At 47.8% G+C, this 13,339-nt stretch overlaps 1 protein-coding gene across 3 annotated transcripts in view; it reads left to right on the top strand.

The window, feature by feature from the left end:
* The window catches only part of Fam53b (family with sequence similarity 53 member B), a 123,308-nt gene that overhangs the window by 47,486 nt on the left and 62,483 nt on the right, over positions 1–13,339 (top strand). For all 3 annotated transcript variants that reach the window (XM_023708906.1, XM_023708908.1, XM_023708907.1), the window contains one exon: positions 411–465. In XM_023708906.1, the coding sequence (XP_023564674.1) occupies positions 411–465 (55 nt within the window). The remainder of the gene's footprint in view (positions 1–410; positions 466–13,339) is intronic.

Raw genomic sequence — 13,339 nt, forward strand, 5'->3', positions numbered from 1 at the left:
TTGCCAGCCCAGGGAGGAACCTGGGGTGGGGGCCCCCCTCTGCTCTCCACTCCCCAGGAAGCCCCACCTCTGCCAGCTTGCCTCCAGCTTTGTGGTGCAGTTGGTTCAACGCTCGCCATCACACCTCCCCCACATCACCTATGTGAGACATCCTTGCATGGCAGAAGTCGCAGGCTGTCTGTGTTAAGTCTGTTCACTTGAGAGATCAATGACTCGCTGGAGACTTGGAAGAGTCTGGGCCAGTCCCGTGCAGATGCTGTCTCTCAGGGTGCTCCTTTTCTTCTGTCCTTTGCCTCTGCAAACGGCAGTTCTCCCCATCATTGTGACTTTAGCAAGAGACCAGTGCAGAGTCATGTGCAGATGTGCTTCTTATGACTTGAAGAGTGAATAGCTTTTCTGGTTGTTTTCAGCACACGCCAAAGAAGATGAGTCAAGGACCTACCCTTTTCTCTTGTGGAATTATGGGTGAGTAAACACGTGGCATGGCCATCCTCCTCTAGTTGCTCCAGCCAGGTGAGACATGGAAAGCTCTTCCAAGTGCCCGAGGGCACTGGGGACTGTTGCCTGTGTTTCAACTATTTTGGTCCCTAGTGCTCCTGGCCTGGTCTGGGGGTGAGAAAGTGAGGGGACAGGCACTGGTATGTGGTTCGCAAAAGGCATTTCCAACACTAGCCTTGAGTATTTCTTATTAATATAATTAATGGTGATATTTTTGATTTAGGAAATATACCATAGTATATAAAGTAAAAATGTCTTACAACCCCAATTCCCAGTGTTAGTCCCTCTTGATATTATCATGTATGTTTGTTTTTGGGATTTTTTAGCATAGCCGAATCCATGATGAACATATAATTATATAAAACCATATTTGTTTGCTTTTTCATTTGCTAGTTACCACAGCATGAAAATTATTCATTCCATGCATTTTAATGGTCTGCATTACTGTATTGTGTGGATGTATCAAAATGGTTACTGGGCAAAAAGGGCTGTTGAATTTGCTGCTGTCATTAACAATGACTTTTTTGTACCGGGAATCAAACTTGAGACCTTGTGCTTGCCAGGCAGGTGTTGTGTCATTCTAACAGTGACTTTTGTTTTTTCTTTTTGAGAGGGGGTCTTGCTGTGCAGTTCAGGCTGGCCTTGAGCTCACTTTGTAGCCCAGGTTGGTCTTGAACTTGCAACCATCCTGCTACCTCAGCCTCCTGAGTGCTGGGATTACAGCCATGGGCCACCACGCCTGGCTCTAACAGTGACTCTAGAAGTGTCTGAGTCTCAGGTTTTGGATTATGCCTTAGGATAGTTCTCAGGGACCTTTTAAGCTTTTTAGTTTATCTTGCTAACTTGCCTCCCAGAAAAGGTACCTTAATCAGCTTCTGCTTTTGTGCACATCTGAGTTGTCATGTCTTGTAGGGGGCAAAAAGGAGTGGCTTTAGTGAGCGTGTGGATTTATTGATGCTCTGGCTGACTGGGCACAGTGTCTCCTGCTGCTGCCAGCCCATGGCTCTCCTGCTGTGCTGGGGTGTCCTGCCAGAAGAGTTTCTGTAATGCCTATGTTGAGTCAGGCACCAGACCTCGGTGGTGGGTGACTATAGTGGGTGTTCAGATTCACTGTCTCTGGAGAGGACATGAAGTCATCCCTGCCTTCCTTTCTGAGTCCTTTGCCTCTATGTCCAGTGTTTTCTTTTTCTTTTTCCAAGGCTTTTCCTGTAGTTGTGGTGATAAGTAGAAGGGCGTGGAGTCTGTTGAGCACTATGAGTGCGCAGCTTCAGGGCCAGAGAAGTTCTGGGGAAACTAAGATCCTGTGAGGTGATCCTCCCCGAGGTCCCTTGAGAGGCTGAATTGGACTAGGTAAAGGAGAAGGAAGATTTTCTTCTCAGTCATGTGCCTCAGCTCTGAGAAAGCTGGGCGGTCCTCTTTGATTCTGCCACCCCGAGGAAGTGGAAACAGGGAGATCACCTGGCCTTGGTGTACCATGTGACACACTTCTGAGGCCTGTCCCCATATAATTGAGTACCTCCTTGGTGGTTAACGGCTTTCAACCTCTCTGCACCCTAGCACATGGCCCGGAAGCCTGCTGTGTTGTCAGCTTCCTAGGACAGCCGTATGTCCGAGCTGCCTTCCTTTGTCATGCCAGAAAAGAGAGATTTCTTTAAACTCACAGAGTTCAGCCTGAAACTGAGGTCAGACCAACCTGGGTTGTGGGCATTAAGACTGTGCGTGCCCAATGCATCTCTGGCCTTTATACTTTGTGAGTCATACTAAGGCGAACTTTTGTGGAGACCAGGGAGATAGCTCAGCAACACAAGCATGCTGCTTAGCAAGCACAAAGTCCCAGGTTCAATCCCCAGTACCACAAAACAAAAAAAAAAAAAGAAAAAGAGATAGAAGGTGAACCTTATGGCTTATGGGTTTGTGGTGGTTGTATGGCAGTGTTAGGGCCATATAACCGTGCTGAACTTACATTTTTGAGCCTCAGTTTTCTCATCTGCAAATGACAATTGTGATAGCAATTGTAGGTTTATTGTGATAATTCTATGACATAATATTTATAAAGAGATTAGCACCGAGAGAGCATGCCATAAGTAGTAGTTAAAAAGAAGACTGAGACCTAAGTTGAGGCTCCTGCTTCCTGAGAAGAAGCCTCCACATCTAAACAAAGGGAACACTTCAATCTTTCCTTTGGAGCGAGAGTACAGATGAGAGCTGCCCTTATAGTGGATCTGGCTTCTGGCCAGGGGACAGGCAGAGGTTTGGAAGGAGGCTCAGGTTCTCCCAGGGCAGTCTGAGGGCATGTGGTTCTTAGCAGCCTGATTTCTACTGGAGGAGGCTTGCTTTCCATTAGGGAGGCTTGCGGCCTGCAAGAAGTCCTGGGCTGTGTCTCTTGTGGTCCGTTAGGAATTGCTGTTTCCATCCCAGGGCCTCACCCTTGCTCTTCCTTTTTGCAAGGCCCCCTCCTGCAGGCCAGCACCAAGGCCCTACCAGTCAGCCACAGGAGGTACTGGGCAGCCAAGCAGGTGGTGGGGTCAAGGGCATGCCCTTGCCCTGCCCTGGATCTGTCTTCCTGACATGCTTTTTTCTATTCATTGCTCAGACCCCTTGAATCAGAAGAAACCTGTCCTCAAGGAAATTACTGCCAAATGGAGGGCAGAGCTGCATGCAATGATTTCCCAGTGGTGTGGGCCGCCTTCTAAGATGCAAGAGCCCTTAGAGCGATGAGAAAATTACTCTCTCCTGCAGTGCCTCAGTTTCTTCCTCTGGGCCATTGTAGATGATGTGGGGATTCAAAGAGATGGCAGTACCCCAAAAGTACCCATTCTGGCCCTTCCTTTCTATCCTTTTCTGGCACCTACTGAGGCAGGAGCGTCAGCTGCCCAAAGCCTCCCAGGCCCTGTGTGTGCTGAGGGAAGCTCGAGTTACCACTCCAGCCCATTTAACCTGTGAATTGAGATTTTGTGCCCTCCTCTGTGCTGTGCAAACTGGGAGTGCACCTTAGACACCAAGATTTCATCTCGGGTGTGGCTGCTTTTCAAATAGCGTGGAAGAGAACACCCTGAGGGCTGGCCAGACTTTTAAAGAGGGTTTTGGGCCCTTCCAGGGTTGGACAATGCTAAGTAAAGATAAAGTGCCAAATTATTATAATCACTAAACGCTGGTCTGTCTTCTGGAGATAAAGGGCTCAAGTGCTGGCCCCAATCAGTGGGACTTGCCTGTGAGAGGCTGGATCTTGTTAGCCGCTAATCCTATGTGAGGGCCCTAGCTGGAAGCCCATATGAATCTGGGTTTCATAAATGCTTGAAAGGAAGGTCCACTAAGCGCATTAGGACCAGGAGCAGAGCGCTGCATTCTGTGCCACTGCTTCTTACGTTGCCACCTTTCCAAATGCTTGGGCTTCCTTTCCACCCTGAGATAAAACACGTTACTGATACCATCAAGTGCTCACGATGATGGCCTTTGTTTTGTTTTCAAAGTGCTACCTGTTTTATGATTTCAAGGTAGGTACTAGTCTTCACCTCACCTTTGTCTCCTACTCCAATTTAGAAATTTGATACAAAGAAGTGATTTTGTGCTTTTCCAGATTGGGGGAGAGAACAAAGTCAGGTGAGGTGTGAGGGGGACACTCAGGGCAGGGTGGGACCCAGCCCTGCCCGCCTGCTCAGTGACCAGCTAAGGGCCCCTTATTAGGGTGCCAGGCCTGGTCTGTGCTGCAGGGCCCTTTCTGGCGGAGGCCAAGTCTGCCCTCTTGGCTTTCTTGCTCACTGCCTGGCTCCTCACTAGCCCATCTTCTGTGCTGGAGTGGAATTTCCTCTGCAAACAGCTTTTCTGGGGAAGAGCTATGGACCTGCCGGTGTACTGTGCTCTTGACACTGGAAAGGTGGGTCAGGTGGCAGCTCCATGGCATGGTCCACCCAGGGTCAGCTGGCTGGGCAGGGAGCCAGACCTTGCTCCCGACACTGGCCTCCAGTGAGCACAGAGCGCAGTCTCCTGTGTGGGTGAGGCGAGGCCTTCATGGAGGCCATTGTACACAGCACCTCTGAATACTGTGCCATTTGTGGTGTGAGATGCGTCTCTATGCTGACTCTGGGGCCTATGTAGACTAGTTCACCCATTTTTAGTGAGGCAGGGCAAGTCGGGTGAGAGTAGCTCCATTCACCACTGTCTTCTAATTGCAGCTGTTAAATGGGTTCTGTGCTATGGGACCAGCGGACGCCGCGCATTGCACTGCCTCACTGCTGAGGCAGGGGGAGAAGACCTGAGAGCACCTGAGATGCAAGAGAGCGAGGGCAATACCAGTCTTCAGAAAGGCCACTAGGAAAGCGTCTTATAAGTACAACTCAATGGACAGAACAAAACAATTCATATGCTGCAAAGTTGGGTGGAAACCCATAATTACTTTTAGGAGTTATGGTAATAAATTATTTATTAATGTAAATTATTTCACACGCAAAGAACATAGAGGAAATGAGCAGAAGGATCATACATTATGTATAAAAAGGAATTGTAAAAATATTATAGCCGCTCTACTTGTGCTGCTCAGTTCAGGTTTGTCAGCATTTTAATTATAAGCCCTTACTTTCTGTGTTTAATTACTTGGCTGTAAAAGTCTACCCTGTACATAAAAGGCTTGTTCCCAGGGGCGCTTTCTGGATGAACTTCTACGGGGAGACCAGGTGGCTGTGTGGAGCTGCGTAGGACGAGACACCACATGGAGACTTGGTGGCTTTCAGTCTTTTAACTCAGGCACTGTTTGTCATTGAAAGTAGAGTGTAATTGCACCTGTGTGAAGAAGCTGGACTCAGGGGCTGTCTTTGGTTTCTTAAAAACAGTCGAATGAATCAATGAAAAATAATATGCCATCAGAGCTCCTCAGGCCTGATTTTTGGTCCTTTCCTCATTTTTTTAAATCTTTCAGTGATAACCATTTTAAGGGTTATGATTGGACCACAACCTCCTGTGAGAAACTTCCAGTTAGCTACTGTAGGCTTGGATGAGATTTTTTTATTGAAAAAGTTACATCCATAGGCTACTGGACTCTTTTAGAATATTTTGCTGAGTTTACACACCTATAATATTCAATAATGTAACTTAGAAAAAATGGGGTATACCGATGAATGTCCATTTTGTATCTGTGTATTCAAAGAGGTTGGGATAGATATATAGTTGCATTCTCTTAATGAATAGAATGATTTGTTCTAATGGTGTTTGTGAATAGGATCACAAGTCCGCATCTTGTACAGCAATTAACCACTAAGAAGAATATATGCAATGTATTATTTGTTGAAAAAAAAAAAAAAAAAGAGCCTATTTTCAATGAATTATTCCTTTGCGAAAGATGCACCATAGAATAAATCTTTAAAACATAAAAAAAAAAAAAAGTTACATCCATGCAGAAGTATGCATATATGTATGCATGACTTTTTAAAATCATGTTTTTTAAATTTTTACATTATTTTCATTGTATCTTTAATGATTATCGGCATATATATGAGATGTAAAAAAAAAATCTCTAGTACAGTTTAAGGCTCATCTCTACAAGGTACTTTGAATTCTTCTTGGTACTGTTTCTTAGTTTCAGACAGTTCCTGGAATAAAATAGGGAATGGAGATACATGTGAAATAGAGTTGGCAGGTATTTGCAGTGGCAAGTGAAGAAGGAGCCTCTCAGGTGCTGTCTCATACAGGTTGGGCCCATTTGGGTTGGAAATGGGCAGGTCACAGTATTGCCGTTGTATAGGGAATGGCTATTAAAAAAAAATTTTTTTTTTTTTTAAATGTATTTGGTGCAGGGTCTCACTATTCAGCTCGATTCATAGTGATCCTCCTACTTTCAGCCTCCCCAGTGCTGGGATTACACCATCACCGTGCCTGATCTCAGTGGACAGCTCAGCATGCCCAGGGTGGGGCTGGTGCCAGGGATTGAACCCCAGTCCCTGTGCTTGCCTAAGTAGGTGCTTGCCAGCCCTATCAAGGAATGGCTAGTGCAGACTATCTTTGGGCACTGTGATCTCCATGGCATAAGATGGTCAAGTTAGGAGATTACCTGGCCCAGCTGCTTTAGGGTCGTGGACCAGGCTTAAGTTTGGGCTCTGCTGTCTGTGAGCCGTGTTTCACAGGGGAAGCACAATGCAGCTCACAAGCTCTGTCTCCCCTCCTGTAGCCGAGGATTGCCGTGATCACCCACTTGATGAGTAAAGTGCTTGGATTGCACACACATGCTCTTTCCTACCTTCAGCAAGGAGCCCATGGATGTATTAGTTAGTGAATAATTAATTCACATTTCTTGCGTTTCCTGAAGAGCTCTCCCACCTGCCAGTCCTTTGACTATCTAAAAGCATCCAGCCTTGCTGTGCACTGCAGGTTCTGAACTTGATTGTACTGTGTGCATACCTACAACCCAGAAGGAATCTAAAGAGATGCGCCAGACTGAGTTTTCTGACCTATGACCGAGTTTGGTTGACCTGGTGGCCCCTTCCCCCAACACACACTTATGAATTGCCCCTGGGCACTGAGGGAGGGTTGGAGCAGGAATTCCTTGTCTGGGCTGAAAGGGCTGGCACAGTGTTGGTAACCCTGTCTGTGCAGAGGGAAGAGGCTGAGGCTGCTACTCTGAAGACCCAGTCTGCTCTGCGTTTTACACCTTGGCAAACCCATTAGGTCCTTTGTGTGAGAGCAAAGGCTTTCTGGCATCAGTGGCAGCTGCTGGTGAGGGGAAGGCCCCGCAACTACTTTGAACCCTCCTGTGTCTCTGTCTCCTCTGGGCATTCTGAAGGCCAGCCTTCCTAGTCCCCAAATGAGGCCAGGTGGCATGTCATCTCTAGCAATCCTAATCCAGTGTTTGTCATACCTTGTGTAAGGAGTTTTATGCCTTGTGTCACTGTCCCTGAACTCAAGACACAACTGCCAGTTTGCCCTCCATTGTAGTAAGAAGGTAGGACCATTGGCAGAGTCCCGGGCAGGGAGACACAGGAGCCTTTCCTTCCTGGCATCATTGATTCTCTATTCTGTTGAAGGTCAAAGAAGAGCTGTAGTGAGGCAGAGGCTCTAAGGTCCATGAACATGTAGATGACATCAGTGCATGTCGCACCCGCCCCCTTCTGTCATAAGATCAATTTACAAAGTTGTCTTTAGAAGGTTGAGTTTCCCCTTGAAAGTTTGGTTGCCTTCCCCCCAAATCAGGCAGAGTCCTTACAGCCTTGAGGTGAAGTTAGCAAAGCAGCCCACGGGCAGGGAGAGAGACCTAATACTGCAAGTAGATGAGTGTGAAGACAGATCTCTGATGACCTAGCTGAAGGCTTGCTTCCTGGACCTCAGAGGTTGTAAGAATCTTGCCTCTTGGGTCTGCACTTAAGGTATTTAACCTTTCTAGAAACCACATTCTGTTGTGGTTATGTCACTTTAGGGGTGCATCTAAAACAGCACAGAGATTTCCTCTGCTGTAAAACTCATCTGTCTTTTGAATGTAACAAGTTCTCCAAAATCTAGGCCCCTGGGAGTTTCCTTACAAGTTTAGAGCAGAAATAGAAACCCAAACACTTGAGGTCAAATGCCATTTGTATTCTTCTGAGTGTATTTCTTTCTTCAAGCTTATATCTGTGTACTCAGCAGCCTTCTGCACTCCTTGGTTGGGCGGCAGCAGGACCAGATCCTTGTGGCTGTGAATTTGGAGATTTGCATCCTTATCTGCAATGTGATGCCTTGCAGGGTAGTCAGAAGCCAGAGACTTCATGTCAGTTTTGTGTCTCAGTTTTGGAAGAGGCTTTGGTCACTTAGTTCCTCTGTGAGAGAACTCAGCCATTGTCCGTGTGTGGCTTACCCTCTGATCTGTAGGCAGAGTGTTATACATGGATACATTCCCATGTGTAATTTCAGACTTGTAAGCTTGGGTGCAGCAGGGAGGTTGAGAAGCTTTGCAGTACTCCTGAAGGCTACAGTAGCAGGGGTGGCACAGAAAGTGATCAGCAGTTGCTTGCTTTCAGGCTCTGTGTGCTGCTGTGCTCAGGCCTCTTGATGTCTTGGTGTTGGGTACCAGGAAAGTGGGGAGCCCTTCTGGAAAGCTTTAGGACATAGTGGAGAGCCCACAGCGTGTCATCAGGGAGTTGGTAGGAGGCCACACTCACTTCCTGTTTGTAAGAGTTAGTTGCCTCTCGGGCCCCGGCCAGTGGCCCGAGAGCTGGTTGTGCAGTTTGAGAAGGAAGTCCTGAGGGGCGCACTTGGTGAACTGGACATAAGGGCTCCAGGGTACTTGAAAGGCAAAGTGATTCTCCTTGTAATTCTGCAGTTGTCCAAACCAAAACCAAAACAAGACAAAAACACAACTCTCAATGTTGTTATGAACCCAAAATCATCACTGCATTAGAAGTTTCCAGAGTGGCTGGGGAGATGGCTCCTTGGAATAAGTGCTTCCCTGGCAAACGCAAGAGCCTGAGTTCAATCCCCGGTTCTGCCAAAAAAAAAAAAGAAGGTTCCAGAATGTAGCTGGGGAGGCTGGCTGGGCTGCTGTTCTGACCAAGCCCATTGTGTACCTATCATCCAGAGTAGTGGTTCTCAGCATTTTTGTATTATAGTAACCTGGAGAGCTTATTAAAATGCATATTTAGGGGCCAGGGAGATAGTTCAGCGGCTTAAGTGCCTGCTTGGCAAACGTAAGGTCCTGAGTTCAATCCCTGGTACAAAAAAGAAAAAAAAAAAAGATAAAATACAGATTCCTGCCCCAAGAAGTTTTGGTTTATCAAGTCAGGGGACAGGGCTATCTGGGGAAGGTATATCTTTAGAGGAGGCTTGGGTGCTTTTTTAGGGTGTGGGGACAGGAACTGGAGATTGAATCTAGGAAGTGCTGAGCTACATTCCTAGTTCTTTTTACCTTTTAATTTTGAGACAGGGGCTACCCTGTGCCGGCGGGACCAGTCCCAGCCCAGGCGCAGCGTGGGCCAGACCCTCTCCCACCCCCTTGGGACGCCCCCCACCACTCCGCAGCACCTCCCCTACCCCGAGTAGGAATTTCTGCTGCGTTCTGGGAACCCCCAGACCCAGTCCTAGCCCAGGTCCGGTGAGTGTGTGGGAGAGCGTCTTGCTACCCTGCGCCGGCAGGACCAAATACCAGTCCCAGCCCAGGCTCGGTGTGGGCAAGACCCTCTCCCACCCACTTGGGATGCCCCCCACCACTCCACAGCACCTCCCCCACCCCGCCCGCCGAGTGGGAATTTCTGCTGTGTTCAGGGAACCCCCAGACCCAGTCCTAGCCCCGACCCAGTGAGTGTGAGGGAGAGCTTCTTCTCTTCCCTACTCCACCTTGCCCCCTCCAGGCACAGCTCAGGCCTGGCATACAAGCCTGGGGTGTAACCCTGCAGCTGCAATCCCTGCAGAGAGTGTAGAGGATAGATCCACCCAGCTAGTCCAGGAGCAGAACATCTTGCCACAGGGGCACAACAGGTTCACCCTCAAGGGCAGCAGCGGGAAGGAGCTGAGCACAGCAGCCAGACCCAAGCCAGGCACAGCTTGATAAGTCCAAACTTTGTAGAGCTGCACCTGAACTTCAGTACGTGCGAAGGTTATAACTACAACAAAGATCTACAACAAAGATCAGAAGACAGTGCTACACAAAATGACGAGAATTTTGAGACAGGGTCTCATTACATTTTCCTAGCTGCCTTTAAACTTGAAATCCTCCTGCCTCAGTTTTCCAAGCAACTGGGATTACAAGTTTATACTACCATTCCCAGCAAGAGGGCTGCTGCTTTAGAAACACTTCCTCCCTCAAGGATAGTTCTGCACATGCTGCAGAGACCCCACTGCAGGAAGTCCTAGTGCAGAGAATACAGGTTTTCTTTCCAGCTTGAGTCCAGCAGTTGATACCACAGTACAGAAGACCTGAGCATCAGATACAAGTACGTTTTCCGGTACTGTCGTACTGAAGTTACGATGATGGCTGCCATTTCAGAGAGCTGTTGGCAGGCTCCATACTGGGTCCCTGTTTTCTTCCTGATATGAGAGGTTAAGGAACTTGCAGAACTGAGGCTTGAACCTAGGGTTTGTGCTCTTTCCGTTATGCCGAGTGACCTTGCTCAGTAGACTCCCTATGTTCATGGCCTTCACCACTTTTGAAAGTGTTATAGTTTGTATAGAAGTGATGTTGAATGGAGGGGTGGAAACCTTGCTTGGCTCTTCTCACAGCCCTGTGGAGACCCTCTGTGCAGGGTGACGCTGGTGCCTAGCATGTGGGGCAGTTTGCCATTAAAAACAGCCTCTGTTTTTGTTTCCTTTGTCTGGTGACCTGACCTGGCAAATAGCTTGCTGTTCCCTGAGTGAAGGTAGGAAACCCAAGGGCTAAACATAGTCTCAATTGTTTTTACTTTCTTATATTTTACTTCTCAATGTGATAAAGATAGAAACTATTACAATAGTATCTGCGCTGCTGACAGATCAAGTGGCCACCAGCCTGGTGTAGATAAGAATAACAGCCCTTTGCATTTTCAAAGTGACTTACCTGACTCCGCCCACCAGTCTCCCGGCAGCTTGACAGCCCAGGTTAGACCTGCATGACCAAGGAAGGGTCATCTGTGCCAAACATGAGGACAGCAAGACCAAGCAGGCACTACTACATAGCAAATAACAAAGGCTTTGCCAGTATAACAGCCTGAGCAAACTGCTGTGATGGGTAGGGGTCATATGGAAAAACAGGTATCCTTAGAGGACCTTCTGGTGGCTTCTAAATGAGGAGTGAGAGGCTCCATGCTCGCATTACCCCCTCCCCTCCCCCTCCCCCTCCCCCTCCCCCAGTTTGGTACAGGGTCTTACTACCCAGCTTGGACTAGTAGTGATCCTCCTGTCTCAACCTCCCCAGCACTGGGATTACAGATGTGTGCCACCATGATTGGTTTCAGTGGCCACATGGCATGCGATATGGGGACCAAACCCTGGTCCTTGTCTTGCTAGGCAGGTGCTTAGACCAGTGAGCTATCTCTCCAGCTGAGGTTCTCTTGGTGGATGGAAGATAAAGGTAGAAAAACAGTTCAGGCCTAGTGACAGTGTGTAGGCACAGAAGTGGTTGTGTTGGGAGGAAGGATGCACCTGTACCCACGTTATGCTCTAGTTGATCCAACAGAATGAGTTGGGAGCTGACTCAGAGTCTTCTCTACAACAGAGAAAATTTAAAGACTAAAATCATCAGACTCTGTGAAGAGGACTGGAGTCAGTCCAGTAGGAAAGCAGGGCATGTTAGATTTTATCACTCAGCCCAGTACCCTGGGGGGTTTTGGTAGTTAGCTTCAAGACCAAGTGAGTTGGACTCCCAGCCCTTTGGATTTAGATTTTACTGGTATTCATTCCTGTAATCTCATGATTAAACTGTAGCTTCAAAAGGAATTAATTGCTGGTGCATAAGAGCTACTCTTCAGGGTTGTCTCTTTGAAACCAGGAGGACTGTAACTCATGGGCTGATTGAGTTTTTTTCCTTTTTGAAGCAGGGTCTCACTATGCAATTCAGGCTGGCCTTGAACTTACTTTGTAGCCCAGGCTGATCTTGAACTTGCAATGATCCTCCTGCCTCAGCCTCCCGAGTGCTGTGACTGTAGGCATATGCCACCATGACCGACTTGATTGGGAATTTTTAAGGATGGTTTTCACTAATCATGATTCTTGTCCAGCTTCCAATGTCGTAAGTTTTGTACCTAGGATTTTGGTTCTGCTAGGGAAACCACAAAAGGACAGGCCTAGATGCCAGCCTAAAACATTTGCATCTTTTCAAGAGGCAGTAGATAACTAAACCAGGCATGGCTCATGCCTATAATCCCTGGACTCCAGAAGCTGAGGCAAAAGGGTTGCCATGAGTTCAAGGCCAGCCTGGGTTCCATAGTGAGCTGAAGGCCAGCCTGGACTACATGGTGAAACCTTTTCTAAAGGAAAAAACAAAAGGAGCAATGGATAGCTATCTGGGGACTGGATCATAGTCAGTGGGGCCTTCGGAAAGCTCTCTAGAGGCAGTGAGGATGTGGGACTGGAATAGGGGCCCCTAGATGTCTTGTCTGGCAGCAAGATTGCAAGATGGCCAAGGGAATGGAATGGCGCTGCTAGATGAGAGCGTCACGGTTGTGTATTTCTGCCTTGCAAGTTCCCTTATCGTTTCCTAGAGGTAGGAAAAATACCAGTCCAGTGAAACAAAAATGGCATGGAAAGTGGCATCCTCAGAGACAGGATCAACCTCTTCAAATTTCATGTTTTTAAAAAATTACTGTTATTTGATACAGGCTCTCGCTACATAGTTCAGACCTGTAGTGATCCTCCTGTGTCAACACACCCAGTGTTAGGATTACAGGAGTGCATCACCATGCCCAGTTTCAGGGCCCACATGGCATGCAGTACCAGGAATCAAACTCGGGTACTTGTGCTTTCCAGGCAGGCACCTAGACCGCCAAGCTATCTCCCCAGCCCTCACAGGTTTTTGAGGCCTGTTTGAGCCACATTCCATGTGTGCCCATGGCAGCTAAACGCACAGTCCATGCTGCCATCATGGGGCCCCCTGCACTGTGGCTGGGCTCCTTCCTTAGTCTGCTACAGCCCTAGCCCTTGGGGTGCCTCAGTGCCTTGACCCTAAAGGGAAGTCAGTGGCCAGCAACCTCCTGAAAGCCCAAAGGAAGGTGAGGCTTAGGCCCTGGCCCTGGTTGACTTCCTGGATTATGTCGAACAGGACCAGTAGGCTTAGTGGGCGCAGCCCTCACGTACTGCTAAGCCTTTTGTTTGCATAGAAAATTTAGAAACTGTAGAAAAATTTTTAAAAAAGAAAGTGTATATTAAGCAGCTGTCTGCCAATCAATTATTATCGCTTCTGTTTCCTTTTTATCTTCCA

This window comes from Octodon degus, unplaced genomic scaffold, assembly GCF_000260255.1.
Source record: "Octodon degus isolate 3935 unplaced genomic scaffold, OctDeg1.0 scaffold00010, whole genome shotgun sequence".
Taxonomy (NCBI): Eukaryota; Metazoa; Chordata; class Mammalia; order Rodentia; family Octodontidae; genus Octodon; species Octodon degus.